This window comes from Lynx canadensis, chromosome A1, assembly GCF_007474595.2.
Source record: "Lynx canadensis isolate LIC74 chromosome A1, mLynCan4.pri.v2, whole genome shotgun sequence".
Taxonomy (NCBI): Eukaryota; Metazoa; Chordata; class Mammalia; order Carnivora; family Felidae; genus Lynx; species Lynx canadensis.
The window spans coordinates 81,893,458-81,909,725 of NC_044303.2; the positions used below are offsets into that span (position 1 = coordinate 81,893,458).

At 55.8% G+C, this 16,268-nt stretch overlaps 1 protein-coding gene across 6 annotated transcripts in view; it reads left to right on the top strand.

Moving 5' to 3' along the window:
- ATP11A (ATPase phospholipid transporting 11A) overlaps positions 1–16,268 on the top strand; it is a 122,597-nt gene that overhangs the window by 46,824 nt on the left and 59,505 nt on the right. For all 6 annotated transcript variants that reach the window (XM_030314307.1, XM_030314316.1, XM_030314326.1 and 3 more), the window contains exon 2: positions 11,402–11,524. In XM_030314307.1, coding sequence (XP_030170167.1) covers positions 11,402–11,524 — 123 coding nt within the window. The remainder of the gene's footprint in view (positions 1–11,401; positions 11,525–16,268) is intronic.

A 16,268-nucleotide genomic window follows, 5' to 3' on the forward strand; every position in this document is an offset into this window, starting at 1 on the left:
CTGTGGTCCCCACACTGGATGGAACCTGGTAGAATCCATGTCTCCAGGGTGAGAGGGAAGTGTGAGGCAGTCCCCACAGGTGCGGGGGCGCAGACCCGGCCCTGTGAGCACGCCCGCAACCCTGCACATGTGTGAGGGGCTAACCAATGGCATTATTGGGATATAGTTCGTATGTCATAAAGCCCACCTCTTTAAAGAGTACAGTTCAGTGGGTTTTAGTACATTTACCAAGTTCTGGTACCATCATCGTAACAGAGTTTGAAAACATCTAAATCATCCGAAAGAAACCCCGTGTGCTTTAGCAGTCCCCACCCCCCAGCCCTGGCAGCATGGACCTGCCTTCCTGGTGTGCCGTGTAGATGAGTCAGTGTCTGGGTCCCTGTGATTGGCTTCTTTGGCTTGGCCAGGTTTCAGTATGCACATCTCTGTTGATGTTGGCTGTTTGTAGGCCTTCGGAGAAACGTTTATTCAAATCCTTGTTATTTGTCTTTTTATTTCTGAGTTGTGATGGTCTATCTTGTATCCCAGGTACGATCTGTTACTAGATGTGGTTTGTGTGTGTTTTTTTGTAGGGGAGCCATGGGGACCATTCACACACCCTTGGGGGCCACTCAGGCAAGGACTTGACCTGTATGTGGTTCACCTGTGGTCCCCCAGGGACACGGAAATCTGTGGCCGCTCCGGGGTCATGTCCCACCCCCCCTCCCCAAGCCCCATGGGAGGGCATCTCATGATCTCCCAGGTGATGGGGGGGCTACCTCCTGCTCCTGCACGCCCAGAACAGAGCCGCAGCTATAATCCCTTCGCTGCCCCCTGGACTTGGTTCTTGGCACCAGGGTGTGGGACTGCTGTTCTGTTGGAAAGGACATTCGGACGGTGCTCTGCACTTCAAAGGGGCCTTCAACCCCCTGCCATAGCCTTTCTTCCAGAGCCCCGTGGGTGGCTTCCTGCCACCCCCGCCCCTCCCTTCTGAGCAGACAGGCGAGTTGCCCTTGTAGCTACTGGTAAAGGCGGGTTAGCTCTTTGCAGACCTGCCGGTCTACATGCATCCTAGGCCACGATCCCCCCGGAGGTGAGGAACTGTGGCTAAGCCCATTTTGTGGGCTCTTCTCCCTGAACTACAGGCTCCGGCCCTGCTGGTGACCTCTGATCTGTGCACGAGTCCAGGCCAGTGTTAGGGACACCGCCGTTAAGAGAAACAGCTAAGTAGGTATATTTATTCTGACACTTAGTAGGTTTACAATTAATAGCTGGAACAACCCTGCGTTTGTCACTTGGACACAGTGTCTGCCATTTGGTTCAGCAGCAGGATGTAAAGACCCTTGAAATATTGAGGTTCGTAAGGAGTGTTAGTAATGCCTCTTAGGAAGACAGAGCTTGTTTTCACGTTGAAGGTTAGACAGGTGGGAACTCAGGGAAAAGCAGACGCTGAGAGGCAGTGCTTGCTGGGTGGTTTCTTCCCAACACTGGGGCTCCTGGGGAGGACAGAGCCCTGCAGGACTCACCCAGGGCCGTGGGCTCCCGGGCGAGGCCCGCGCAGAGCTCAGGGCACAGCAGTCCTAACCTTACTCATTTCTCATCAGCAGTTTCATGAAAGCTGATTTGCTGGAGTCTGCTGCTAGGATTTTCCTTTACCTTTGAAACTGTGGATACCGGAGAGGCCGTGATCTTGCCTGTCGTACAAGGAAAAGTCAGAGGTCCTGCCCAAAATCAAGGCTTTTGGTGCCTCGAGGCTCATAAGTGAGAAGAATGGGCAGGAGCCGTCCTGTCTCTCTGTTGATTACATTTTGGAGAAATGGGGAGATGAGGATACCGTGGGGGAAGATAAAGTAGACCCTGTTCCGGAAATTACCTTAATCGAGGACCCTTAGGGAGGTTGGCATTCTGATGCACAGATTGCAGACAGAGGACATCTGAACCCCACGCAGAGCACCCAAAGTTCTCAGAGGACACGCTGGGAGGTGTGAGGAGCCCTTCCCAAGTCAGAGGCCGCAGCGCAGTGAGCGGAAAGCCAACATTTACGAAACAGCACCAGAAACACGAGAGAGCAGGGTCCCTTATGTCTCGTTTTCCCGTATTTATGTCCCCTGGTCACCATTGGTTTAAAACCTACTAAAATGTGTTTCTTTTTTTTTTTAATTTTTTTTTTTCAACGTTTATTTATTTTTGGGACAGAGAGAGACAGAGCATGAATGGGGGAGGGGCAGAGAGAGAAGGAGACACAGAATCGGAAACAGGCTCCAGGCTCTGAGCCATCAGCCCAGAGCCTGACGCGGGGCTCGAACTCACAGACCGCGAGATCGTGACCTGGCTGAAGTCGGACACTTAACCGACTGCGCCACCCAGGCGCCCCCTAAAATGTGTTTCTTGCCTTGAAGAGTTTGAAAACCCCTGGGTTTGCGGTCAGGTTGATGTGAATATGATTTTCTCCTTTGTGCAAACCTTTCTTGTCATGCCCTGTGCTGGCCACACGGCACCCGGCTCTTGAGGAGCCTGACCGTGTGCCGGGCACAGTCACAGTCACGGCAGCGTCCGACCTGTCCCATGTGGGAGCCGTGGGCCCAGACTTCAGCAGGTGGTGGCTTCTGCCCGTCCTTTGGGGATTGTTGTCGTCATCGTGTATCTGGGAATCAGAACTCTGAGTACGTGTGAGGGGAATCATTGCTCTCCGTGGAGTTAGAGACTTGACTCCACTGGTTTTGTGACTTAGTTTCTCAGTCTAAAGGCCAGGTCTTGCTCAGTACTCGCAGGCAGGTCCCTGAACTTCTTAGAAGGAGTTATGAGAAAACAGCCGGAAGGGCGGTGATGGAGGGAAGCCGTCCTTGGAAAACCTCCTTGCTAGGGTGGGGTGCTATGGCTCAGGGTTGACGTCATCCTACTGGACTTTGAGGGACACCGGCGACGATCTGCCCTCAGGTGGTGCACACTGAGGTCACCTGCTGCTGAGGTCACCTGCTGCTGGGCGGCACGGATGACCGCGGGCAGTGGGGCAGTGGCCAAGTCGAAGTGAGCGCACTGGGCAGTGCGGACCAGCTCTGCCCCCAGATCCCTGCTCTGGGACGTGCGGCTGTCTCTGTGGGGACCACCCGCCCCATCTGGCGGGTCTGCGAAGCCCCTGCATCTTCTCCACGAGAGAAACAAGTGTGATGTGGTTGTGTCCAGGCCGATTGGGAGGATTCGCTATTTATGAGTCTTTTTCCGGAAAAGGGTTGGGGGGAGCTGGTACTGACACATGTCCCATTTCTTAGCTGCCGGGCCGCGGGGCTGCTCTGTCAGGCTTTGTGTTTGGCTGGTTCTTAATTGAAGGTGCCGGGAGCCCCTGAGGCTTGAAGCTGATGCAGGAAGGTGGCGTCTGGCGCCTGCAGGGAGGGCAGTGAGAAGGGCCTTTCCCGTTGTCCCCCCTCCTTAGCAGAGCCTGGCCTAAGTCCTGTGACCCGCGTGCATCCCTGAGTGTGCTTGGGGCATTTTTGCGTCTTCCCCGGAGACTTGCCCACCTCCCCCAGGCCGTGCCCTCACCAACGTGTCACCAACCCCCTTCCTCAGCTTGTAGCATGAGTCCTGTGGCAGGCGCCCAACTTGGTTCTATGACCACAGCCCCCAAGGCAGGGAGTTCACTCCACCAGGGGTGGGAGGGAGTCTGAAGAGCCAGCGGCTGTGTCCCGGGAGCAGGTGGGCTCGGGAGCCTTTCCTGCTGTAAGGGCAGGGGTGTGGCTGGTGTGGCCTCTGACAGCCTACGGGGGGCGAAGCTGGCCTTCTTGCTGCTGTCTGCCACCTGAGGTCTGGGGGAGCGGCAAAGGAGGCAGGCGGCCGTGCCAGGCTTATGTCCTTCCCTGCTGGTTTTCTTAGTTTCTTTGATATGGCCGTGTGATGAGCCAGCTGTTACAATGGTTCTGTACTTATTTTCTGGAACATTCCTGGTCCTGATTCTGTGCTCTGCCCTGGAGAGTGAGACCTTCAGGCAGAGCCAGAACCTGGTGACTCAAACCCCAGGACTGTACTTGAACTTCATTCAGGGTCAGGGTCACGAACTTGAATACCCACCCCCCCATAGTTGAAAGATAATTTTCAAAAAAGGTAAAGAAAGCCATGATTCTCGTGCAAATACCAATGGACACGGGTTTAAGATTTTATTTTGCTTGTAGTGAGGGAACCGGATACTATAGCTGAGGGGGTGAGGCACTGGCGGACAGACTCCAAAATTTCTAATTAATTTCTGAAAAAAATTCATGTGGTACAAACATGGCAAAAATGTTCACACGCTAAATCTGCTGGTTAATTTCTATGCTCTGTGGTTTTCTGTGTCTGAGTCGCTCATATGGGTGCTGCCCCCATATGAGTGAAAGTGGTTGGAAAAGTAGACAGTGCTCAGTGATGGGGACCAAGGGCCAGGCCAGCTGGACACTGCAGCTCTGACCACACCTGTGCCAGGCCCCCAGCCCAGAAGGATCAGGATCCATCACTGACCTCTGATGCTTGGCCCCCACTTCCAGGGGTGGGGCTAGCCCTGGAGCTCGGTCCTGCCCCCGGCCACGCCTCCTACATGCAGGGCACCCTGCCAGCCCTGGACGAAGGCTCCTTTCTTTCTTCCAGTGGGCTCGTGCTGAAATCTGTGCGTCTGTGTAGAGACGGGCCTCCAGGTACTTGGTCAGTCCGTCCTTGACACTCCACTGTCTGTCCACATGGCACAATCAGTGAATGGACAGGACGGGGCCTGGACTCTTCCTTTTCTCACCAGGATCACACACTTAATTGCAGGAGAGTCTTTGGTGGCCTGGCCTTTGCCTGACCTCAGAGTCGCTGCTCTGCTCCATTGGTCCTTTTGTTAGTTGTGGGCAAGGTCACGCGGTCACCTTGTCTAGTGTCATCACTCATTTTCAAGAAGACAGTTGACACCGAACCCTGTTTAAGCCGTTCTGCTGACCTTTGACGTCTTCCTGTTGGGGTCCAGGCCCACATGGCGGTGGCCCTTGGTTTGGGATTGCTCCCTGTCAAGTGGCGGGTTCTAGCAAAGTCTGCTTGAAGAGGGGAGTGCTCGGGGGTCCAGGAGACAGGAGTCAGGATCTAACTGAATGTCTCAGGACACACTCAAGCCTGCACCCTGGATCTCATGAAACCAAGTGTCACTTGGGCCGAGAGGACTGCGGCAATCATGGAGAGTGTAGCCTGTGGTCAGCCTGTCCCCGAGGCCCTCGGCCGCCGGATACAGGCACCATACTGTCAGAGAGAGTGCCACCATGCACGTGAACCTGTACATGTCTGGGATTTTCAGGCAGCAGAGGTTCAACCCCAATGTCAGAACTATCTTTAGAAAAGAAGGATCAAAGGAAGGAGCCCTGCAGGCTGTTCGGAGAGCTGGGTCAGCGTTCAGAGAGCGGCTCTGACAGTTTCTACGTGGCTCTCGTCTCATGACATTGCAGTGACCCTTTCTCAAAGCGGCTGCCTTCTGGGAGGGTGGGGCTGCCTCCGCTCCTGGGCTGGCCGGGGCGGGGGGGGGGGGCGTGGGAGTGGTTGCACCTCGCTTCTCTTCCTGCTCTCTGCACATGCTCCCTCCACCGGCTCCAGGAAGACTGTGTCCTCCAGCCTCACATGGAATCTTCCAGGAGGCTCCGGGGCCCCAGGGCTGCTGCCTGCGGGCTCCCTGCAGACCCTTTTCCTTCCCCGACCCTTCGACATCCTCCCTGTCTCCTCCCTTCTGGCCATGTGACGGTCACAGGAGAAGCTGACAGGCATGTTTAGCGCTGCCCCCGCCCGCCCACAGCTTCTGCAGACGCGCCTGCCTGTGACGGGCAGGTAAGCAGATTCAGATTCTGAACAGGTGCCTTGGGGCTCTGGCCACTGCAGGTCCGGTGAGATCCGGTGGTCCAGCTTTACAGCTTCCCAAGCCCCTGCCCTGTACCTGCCACTGGGGCCCCCAGGGGAGCAGCGTTGACAGGTCTTGTCTGAGGCTGTGGCTCTCAGGGGTACAAGGGAGATGCACACCCCCCCCCCATCACTGGGGTGACTCATCATCTGCCCACAGACTCATACAGAGCACGAACCGGGCACCACAGACATGAAGTCTTTTGTATGAATCCCACCGTGTCATGCCCCCTGCTGGATTTCTCACTTCCTACAAGGTTTCTGTTTGTAGAATCTGCGGGGAAGGCTGGAAAGGGGAAAAAGGTTCAGACACAAGCAAGGCCTCTCCCGCTAAGAGGACGAAGGAGGACGAGCTGGAACCACAGGACTGTGCGTGTGGTGGGTGTGTGCACAAGCTGCGTGACCCTCGACCGTGGCACTGCCCACGCGTTCCCGGGATGACAAGTGGCGACCTCGTGTGCATGTGGCCGCATGCCGCTCGCTCAAGCGTGTGTATCGGTCATTGCCAGTGACGTGTAACCCACCCACCCTAGGGGCCACCCTTCTGCGTGGACACTCGTCGGTGTCTGCTGGAACGTGTTCCTAGTGCTGTGCGCCTGCCATGCCCCCAGTCAGAATATCTTCCTCCAGAAGAAACCACCCGTGGTCACTTGTCCAGCCCTTGGCAAGCCCTGTCTGTCTGGACTTGCGTGTCCTAGACAGTTCGCATGAATGGAACCCTACAGCACGTGGCCTTTTCTCTCGGCTTCTCCCCCTTACGTGCATTTTCAGGGTTCCCCCGTGCTATAGCGCGTGCTCTTTTCATGGCTGCGTAGTAAGTCCATTGTGTAGGTGGAGCAGCCTTGTCGTCTGTCCCTCGGTTGGTTGACATTCAGGTTGTTTCCACTGTTCGGCTGTTGTGAATGATGCTGCCGTGGACACACGTGTGTGTCCGTGCTTATGTGGACCTGCGCTTTTGCTTCTCTTGGGTGCGAAACCAGGGGTGGGATCTCTGCGTCGCTTGGGGACTCCACCTTCACCCTCCTGGGGAAGTGGAGGACTGTCCCCTCCACTATCCTGCCATGATGGTGAGGCCCCAGCCCCCTGCACCTGCCTCAGTGGCGGGGTGGGGGGGGGGCGGCGTGAAGTGCGGTGTCCTTGTGGTTCTGATTTGTACCTCACACCCACTCATGATGGTGAATGTCCAGTGTGCTCTGTTGCCTCCCAGCTTGTCTGAATATCCGTTCAGCGATGTGAACGGACTGGATGTCGGATCTTTGGTGAATTTAACCGTTTCAGAGTCAGCTGCTTTATCAAGGTCAGAAGCGGACGACGGAGGGTTTGCTGTGTTGCCATAAGCTTTCTGTCCACCGAGTCATGTCTACACGTGTTCGGGATTTAACACCCTTTCTGTGTAAGAGGATACGTTCACACAACAACCAGCATCGTAAGAGCCCATTAGTGACACACAGTCTGCTGGAATAAACTGCACCATCTGCCTGCATCTTTCCAGATTGGATGTAAATGTACTGCACATGTTAGTGAAACGGTCCAATTTGTCTGCAGTGTTTTCTGTGCCGTGGAACAAAGGTGGGACTTTTTATTCCCAGCTCAGTGGGACAGAAGCGCTGAGCCCTCCGGGGCATGTGACCCACAGGGCACTGTGCCATCACCTCAGAGGATGCATCGTTCACACCCGGATCTGCCGGTGGGTACGCAGGTTGAGAGAGCCGAGCCCCATGGCATGCGGGGGTTCTGCTCTCCGGTCTTGCTCGCTGCTGAAGAGGCTTCCTTGTTTGTGGTTCCTCCTGGTGCCTCGTTTCTGGAACAGCATGCCCACCTGGAGCAGCCTGCACCCAACAGTTTCACCGAGCCCCCTGCCCCCTGCCCCTGTTGTAGTTTTAGGCGTTTGCCCCCTTGTTCCTGTAGGTGACAATCTCATTCATGTGGAAATAGGAAGAGACTCCTCCCCGCTCTGACCCTCCAGGCAGCGGGGGCGGGGAGGGGGGGGCCTCCGTGCTCCCGGTGAGCACAGCACAGGAGTGGGGTTTGCCTCTTGGAGGCACGAGGGCGCTGGGGCCTGCTGCACAGGTCAGGTGCACACTTTAGAGTGGGCTTTGTGCTGGCCTTTGTGGGCGTGCAGGTGCCCCCTGTGCAGCCAGGGCGCTGACAAGGAACGATCAGTGTTGGAGCCTGTACTGCTGCTGAGTGTCCCTGGCCATCTCCAGGGCTCCAGGGTTCATGTCACGGAGGGCATCCCATCCAAGACGAGTCCCTAGAAAGAGAGGCTGGCGTGTCTGTCTTCCTGCCCTCGGGAGGTTTTGTGACAACCCACACCTTCATTCTCAGGGCTCCCAGTGACAGAATTGCCTTTTTGTGTTCAGCAGAGTTGCAGAACAGACCAGGTGACACATACTTGGTTCAAGACCGGCGAGGGGTGCCAAGGTGGCTCAGTCAGTTAGGCAAACAACTTCAGCTCAGGTCACGTTCTCACGGTTTGTGAGTTCAAGCCCTGTGTCAGACGCTGCTGTCAGCACAGAGCCCGCTGTGGATCCTGTGTCTCCTTCTCTCTCTGTCCCTCCCTCTCAAAAATAAACATACATTTAAAAAAAAGAAATTGTGTAATTGGGGCTAATAGGTACTAAGTGTGCAGAGTAGCAGAGGATTGCTGACAAAGCGGACACAGAAATGTTGAATCACACGTCCATAGTCACGGGGCCGGTCAGCTGCAGGGCACACACATGATGTGGGCGTGATCGTGAACCGCTTTCTCCCGGGGCGTCTTGTTGGACGTGTTGTCTATATGTTTTGCACACCTGGTCTTAGCTTCCTCAGAATTGGACATTTTTGCAGAGAACAGCATGCGGAACTCACCTGGGTCTTGGTCTGAACCCAAAGATGCCTCCTGCGTGTCAGGGCCACACACGAGACCCCTTGTAAGCGCCATTCCCTGGTGTCCCTCCTTGGGCGCTATTACACTGACCCCTTGGTGAGCAGAGTCAGCCGGAAGCAGAACGTCACCATGGCCTTTCTGCCCACCGACTCATAGTCTATTCGTAGAAGCAGCAGGTCTGACTGAAGCTTGTGGGTCATTGCTTCTTTTTGTTCCTTGGGGAACAGCATGAAGGTAGCTTCCTTACGCACAGCCTAGTTTTCATCCAGTAAGTACGTGGCTCGCTCCCAAATGGGTTTTTTGTTGCAGTGACATAGGCAAACCCCAGTGCTTGTTGGTGTTCAGTCACTTTTCTGGGCTGGTCTTGTCCCGTAGGCGGACATAGTGTCCTGACGTGCAGTAGGTAAAGTCGTGGGCTGGACGCGGCCAGGAGGCCCCCCTCCACGCACCGCAGACACGTCCCCTGTCTGGGAGGATCAGGGCTTCCAGAGTCGGTGTTGTGGCTGAAGCCTAGCGGCTGGCCTTGAAGTAGGAGCAGGACCCCCGGGGTTCTCATTTTTGTGTTACAAGTCATGTTTTAATGCTTTTCTTTCCTTTCCGGTTTCTCTATTATGTGTTCCTTTTAGCGTAAGTTCTGGAATCCATGGGAATGAGAAGCATCCGCGGCTGTGTCTCGAGCATGAAGGGATGTCCGGGACTTAGATTTGTATGTAAAGCTCTTACGCCGCTGTGTCAGCACCCGTTACTGGTGGCCTCACCTGGATGGGGAAGCAGCGGAAAAGGCCGTGGGCGGCGGGGACGCGGCCTGGCCCTTGCATCATGGGCTCCTGGGGCACCACATCCGAGTTCCTGCCAGTTTGGGGGCCCAGCCCGTTCCCTCCGGTGATCTTGCACCATTTCCCATGTCCCTGCCGCATGTCTCTGGAAACGGGTGGAGTTCTGGGGACCGAGTCGGTCTTTGCCCTCAGTCCGCGTGGACATCCGGCAAAACCAGGCCCTAGAGAAGGCACGGAGGGAAAGTGCGTGCGGGCGGCTACCGTGGACCCCGCGGTGCTGGGGGCACATCTGTAGACTTCTGACCCCTCGAAGCCGGGAGGTAGGCCCGCGCCATGCCATGCAAGCAACAAGAGCAAAACGGTGTGACGTGAGGCTGTCCTCGCCTCAGCCCACAGGGACACTGCTGACCTGTGTGACCCCGTCCACCTGGCTCCACAAACGAGGGTGGGCGCCGTGCCGGGCGGAACACTCTGGCTCCCCACAGCCGTGCGGTTCTCTTCCTGCTCCTGTTCTCCGTTTCCCGCTTTCGTTCCTCATCAGCCACCATGAGTGAGGGGCTGTCACTGTCCTCAGGGGCCGTGAGGCTGCCTGAGGCCAATGTCTCAGTGACAGCTGAGTCGGAGCTGTGACCTGTCCCGCCTTTCTTCCTGTCCCGTCACCCTGACCTTCTGCAGTGCTGGTGTTCCCACCTCCTCCCCCCATGACTCACTGTACCCCAACAGGCTGACGAAGTGTGAGGCCAGGACCTGGGGCTGGGCTGCTGGTCTGGGGGTCCCAGGACCTGGGGCTGGGCTGCCAGTCTGGGGTCCCAGGACCCGGGGCTGGGCTGCCGGTCTGGGGGTTCCGGGACCTGGGGCTGGGCTGCCGGTCTAGCAGGACCAGGACCTGGGTCTGGGCTGTTGTATGGAGGGGGCCAGGACCCAGGGCTGGGCTGCTGTATGGGGGGGGGGGTGTCACAGGACCTGGGACTGGGCTGCTGTATTGGGGGTCCCGGGACTCGGGACTGGGCTGCTATATGGGGGTCCCAGGACCCAGGACTGGGCTGCCGTTCTGGGGGTCCCAGGACCCGGGGTTTGGCTGCTGGTCTAAAGGGACCAGAACCCGGGACAGGGCTGCTGGTCTTGGTGGGGGGGACCAGAACCCGGGGCTGGGCTGCTGTACTGGGGGGGCCAGGACCCAGGGCTGGGCTGCTGTGTGTCAGGGGTCCAGAACCCGGACTGGGCTGCTGTATGGGGGTGCCAGGACCCAGGGCTGGGCTGCCGGGTGGGGATCCCAGGACCTGGGCTAGGCTGCTGTATGGGGCTGCCAGGTGGGGGTCCCAGGATCTGGGCTGGTCTGCTGGTCTTGGGGGTGCCAGGACCCGGGGGCGGGCTGCTGTATGGGGCTGCATTTTAGTCTCTCATCTGTGGCTGCAGTGTCATAGGCACCTCCGTGCTGAAGGCACAGGGTCTGGTTCGGTGTTTTAAAGGTTCTCCTGTCAGAAGACATTTACCGGGTGCCTCGCGCACGTGATAGTAGAGTCAGACGCTGGCCTCCTGTCTTCCCAGGAGGGCCCTTGAGCAGGGGGACCCGAAACGGCTCAGCAGCTCCATCGTGAACTCATAGACCCACCACCACGTTTCTAAGGGGGCTGCCTTTTCTGTTGGAAGCGTCGGGACCGTGCTGGGCCTTCTGTCTACGTATGAGCCCAGCCATGTCTGTTCCCCTGACCACCAGCTTGTAAGGGCTTCCCTGTCGGGTGCAGACCGCCTGGCTCGGCCCAGTTCCTTGAGGAACTTAGCCCGTGGGGTAGAGTGACGGGAGCCCGCTCTTCCCATGAGCGAGGACGCGCCTTACAGCTCGCGCTCTGCAGAGGGTCCGTCACCTGTGCTGACGGCGCTCTGTTCTCCGCAGTGTGCTGGCGAGGAGAACTGCGTGGACAGCCGGACCATCTACGTGGGGCACAGGGAGCCCCCCCCAGGTGCTGAGGCCTACATCCCGCAGAGACACCCCGACAACAGAATCGTCTCCTCCAAGGTGAGCTGTGTCCCTGTGGCGGGTACCCGCCCCGCTCCCAGGGCTATCGCCACGCTGCTGCCCACCACCCGGCGCCGTGGTGGGTGTCCACGTGGGGCTGGTACGCGTGTCCCACGCCTGTCCCCACAGCCGGTGACAGACCGCATTCCCGTCACCTCCCTTTAATCACCCCAGGACATACGAGGCCTGCTTCTGCCATGTGTGTGTTGGCTGGCCACGTGCCTATGTGTCCTGGTGCACACATCTGTGTGGGGGACACACGTGATCCCAGGCGCGTGTCCCCGTGCGCACATCCGTGTGGGGGACGTAGCACATTTTTTTTTTTTTAAACTATCAGAGCATCTGAAATTAAGAAGAGTTGAGAACAGACAAGCATTTCTCTTTAAGGTAGTTTTTTTAATGGAACTATTTTATTTAAAACTGCCACAGAAAACAACAGTAATGACAACAGCCATAATAGCTTTAGTCACCAGAGTTGCTCATCAGGAAAATCCCAAGTGATGAGTGTGGCACGTTATTGCCCAGCCGGATGAGTGACAGGAGGCTCCCAAGCAGGTTTTGGCAGCGGGACCTGTGTGAACCTGACAGTCTCAGGTGGCGCTCTCACTAGAGACCCCCCACTCGCCCCCCCTCAACAGGACTCTCTAACGATTCTTAACAGTCAGCCCCTGTGCAGTACAGGCGCACCGAGAGTCAGGGAAGCGCGCTGGAAACGTGGACCCGAGTGCCGTGTGAGCGCGTCGAGGTGGCGCCACGAAACTGCCCACGCTGCCCAGTGTCCATCCCGGGACATTTGTCAGGCCCTTCGGCCGCCGATGGCTCCCCGCCTCGGCTGGTTTCCCCCTCCAGGGACAAAGCGTGGCCTGAGAGTCCTAGCCCCCATCCCTTCGGGTTGGTGTGGAAAGTTCTGCCCAGGACTGAGCGGAAGAACCTTCTGGAAAACAAAGCACCTGGTTGGGGTGGTCTGAGGGCCTGCTTGAGGCATATGGAGGAAGGTAGCTGGACGCTGAAGGAGGCTTGTTTATGACCAGCACCCCTGTCACTGTTTTCAGGGGAGAGAACCAGACTCGGTGATTTCTAAATGCCGTTCCCGACTCTGTCCTGATTCGAGTGTCACAGCCAATATGTTATTTCCATTTGTTCCTTTCAAATACTCCCACGGTGACTTTGAGGTGTCCCGTCTTCTTTCCACGCTCTATGAGTTGCCGCCTTTGCTCCCCCTGCGGTGGCACCCGCTGTCCCCTGCCCTTCCTGCACCGGGGCCCCCACGCTGCCTCGGTTCCTGACGATGGCAGGAACCCCTCAGAACAGGGCCTGGAATACCTCAGAACAGGGCACCTGGGTGGCTCACTCGGTTAAACATCAGGCCCCAGCTCAGGCCATGATCTCACCGTTTGTGAGTTCAAGCCCCGCGTCGGGCTCTGTGCCAACAGCTGGGAGCCTGGAGCCTGCTTTGGATTCTGTCTCCCTCTCTCTCTGCCCCTCCCCCGCATGTGCTGTCTCTCTGTCTCTCTCTCTCTCAAAAACAAATAAATATTAAAAACAAAAAGATGGCTCAGAACATGGGAAAAAGAACTGAATTTGTAAAACCTGACTTTACAACAGTTCCCGGAGAATGTTTGCTGTAATGTATGTGTGTTTCCTTGGGAAGAAAACATTTCTGTCAGAAGAAAAGACTGCTGGGCAAGACTTCTTCCATGCACAGAAGTCTCCACTCAGTAAGCCTGATTGCATTTAATCAGAGAGCTTTTATTGTGTGAAAAGTTACACCAGGGGCAAAATTGCCAAGCTCGCCGTGCTTTCCCGGCAGTGCCGGTGCTACGTCAGCAGTGATTGGAGTTCCGTTTCCTTTCCGGGGGAGACACACTGGGCAGGGGCCTGGGATGAAGCAGAAACAAGAACTGAGTCCCCAGCGCATCCCTTTCCCTTTCCTTCTGACGACACACAGAGCCCCGTGCCCAGGACTTGAGCATGAGTGGATCCAGCTTCGGGAGAAGGTCGGGTGCTGCCTCATCAGTTCCATAAGGTTGTACATGGGACACAACATCCATGTGGCCCCCAGTCTGCCCTCAGGACGCCACAAATCTGATACTAGGCTGAGGCTATGCGGTCACTGCGTACTTTCGAGAAAGCTGCATCACTTGTGACTTTTGGCCAGGGAGGATGGCGTCTGCCAGTCACACGTGGGCAGACAGTGGTCCTAGGACTTGTGAGAGCATCGTGTCTGCTCCACAGCAACCTCGTGATGCCACCGCCATGCAGGAGCCCAGCCCCTTGGAGGAGGAACAGCTTGAGAACAGAGCCTGCAACCGAGCCTTAGCAGCGAGCCTGACCCTGACCCTCACGTCCACAGGCCTGGCACCGCCTCCTGCCAGCCCAGCACACTGTCTGCTCAGCGTGTAACCCTAGTGACCCCAGTCAGGCATGACTGGTTTCCACGTCCTGTTCTCCCAGCTGCGAGTGAGAGAGAGAAAGAGAGCCCAGCTCCACGTGTGGATTTCCTTCCACGGAGCTTCGCTTGGCCTGCGGGGCGGCATCAGGGCCGTCAAGACAGCACGGTGGGGGAGCCGCTCTGGGGCACCTGACGGTCAGGACCGCGTGGTGCTGTCCATGTGTTCCCGTCTGGGGGTAGAGAGCGGTGCCGGGCTTGTCCAGACTTTTCTTCCTGGCCATGACTGGGACAGACCGGCAGGCTGTGTTTTGTCCTGAGCCACACTCCCGGCGGGAATAGAACCATGGCCACCACCACAGACAGAGCCAGGTGCTCGGGAGGCGTCTGTGACATGGGGCACACACACCGTGGTGCTCAGTGTCCGCGACGTGACAGAGGTGAGAGCAGGGGCCGTCCTGTGGGACTCAGGACTCCTCGCAGGGTCTGCAGGGGCGAGGCGAGGACTTCATTCTGGCACGGCCGACACCAGGCACCTGCAATCTGTGGACTGGGTCGGGGAGCTGGCGCTTGATGCCGTGGAAGGTCTGAGTCGCACGTGACATCCTGCCTGTGTCCACACTCTCCACACCCACTGTTTAACAAAGATGAAGCCGTCTGCAGCTCGTCGGCTCTTACGTGTTGTCAGATGCCCCTTTTACGGTTTCTGTCCACATGGTGCTGACCCGTTTGCACAGTCACACGCACTTAAATGATTTCATGGGTTTTCACTCTGTCACACGCCATCAGGAGTTAGTGACCCTCCTTTCAACCACATTAACCATCCACGGTAATGACTTATTATAGTAATTTATCCCACGCAGTAAGAAGATTACAAAGTGTAATGTCTGAGCTGCCGTGTGGCCTCTCCTGCCTGATTAGAATTCAGCAATCATGTAAGTGGCTTTCAAGCCCAAATCTGGGCTGCTTCCCTTGCACTCTAGAATCTGGGAAGCCATAAGGAGTCCAGAAACACGGTAGCATTAAGACGGGACAAGACCAGCTATACACGTAGCATTCCAGGCTTCACGAAACTCCCCACTTGGAAGGATTGCAGTGGATGACACTCTGTTTTATTTTTTTATACGTAAGATGAAAACTTTCTAACGTGGAAACTTTCAAAAATATGTAAAACAGTGATGTGATAATCTCTCACATCCTTCTCACCAGTGTCAGTGGCTGTCCCCGGGCGGCAGTCCTGGCTTCATCTATGCGTCCACTTTCTACCCCACACTTGGCGAGGCACGTCCTCTACAGCATTTGATTTTCATCTTTCGATTTTTCGGTAGGTGGAGGATGGGGTTTCCAGGAGGACCTTTTTCCATTCCTGTGACTTTGCTACCAAGTAACACATTACAATATTTGGGGAAGTTTTTGGTTAACTGGCGGGCAGTCAGTACGGGCTGGGAAATGAGGTTGGTTTCACAGGGTAGGGCCTTGAAGACAGCTCCGTTTTGGGTCAGGAAATCCGTGAAGAGCAAAGGATCCTTCTAGGCTGGTCACAGAAACACGGACATGAGACGTAAATGCTGTTCCTGCGTATGAACTTCTGTTTCTTTTCATCTCCTTTTAAAAGTTAGTGGAAAGTAACTGACTCATTATGGCCCATTTAAGAGAAAAAAAAAATATATCTTTCTTAAAAATTTAAGAAGATTGATTGTGTTTGTATTGTTTGTCAAGCTATACAATTTTAATGTCCCTGTTATTTTTTTAGTGCCACTTGGAGCCAGAACTGTGATCCCTGCCGCATTCTTTCTGGGTGTGTGCTGTGGTACTTTACACGTGAAAAAGACTGGAACACTGTCCTTAAATAATTCAAATAATTCAGTAAAGTTTACTGGAGTTTTAAGTGTCAGGATCAGGGTTTGATATGGGTCTGACCCCAAAGGCCATGTGTTTTCCAGTAGAATAAAGAGGACATACTTTCTTTTAAAAAAAAAAAAATTATGTTTATTTTTGAGAGAGAGAGAGAGAGAGAGACAGCATGAGTGGGGGAGAGGCAGAGAGAAAGAGGGAGACACAGAATCGGAAGCAGGCTCCAGGCTCTGAGCTGTCAGCACAGAGCCGACATGGGGCTCGAACTCACAAACTGCAAGATCACGACTTGAGCCAAAGTCTGACGCCTAACCAACTGAGCCACCCAGGCGCCCCCAGAGGAAATACTTTCTGAATTCCATAGAATAGCCAGAGTACCCTGAGGTAGGGCAGCAAATTAAGAATTCAGATCATGTTTTTTTGTTTTTTGGTTTTTTTTGGTTTGGTTGGTTTTTTGTGGGGGTGGAGAAGACACTGCTGATACTTTGGGAGAACTGGCAG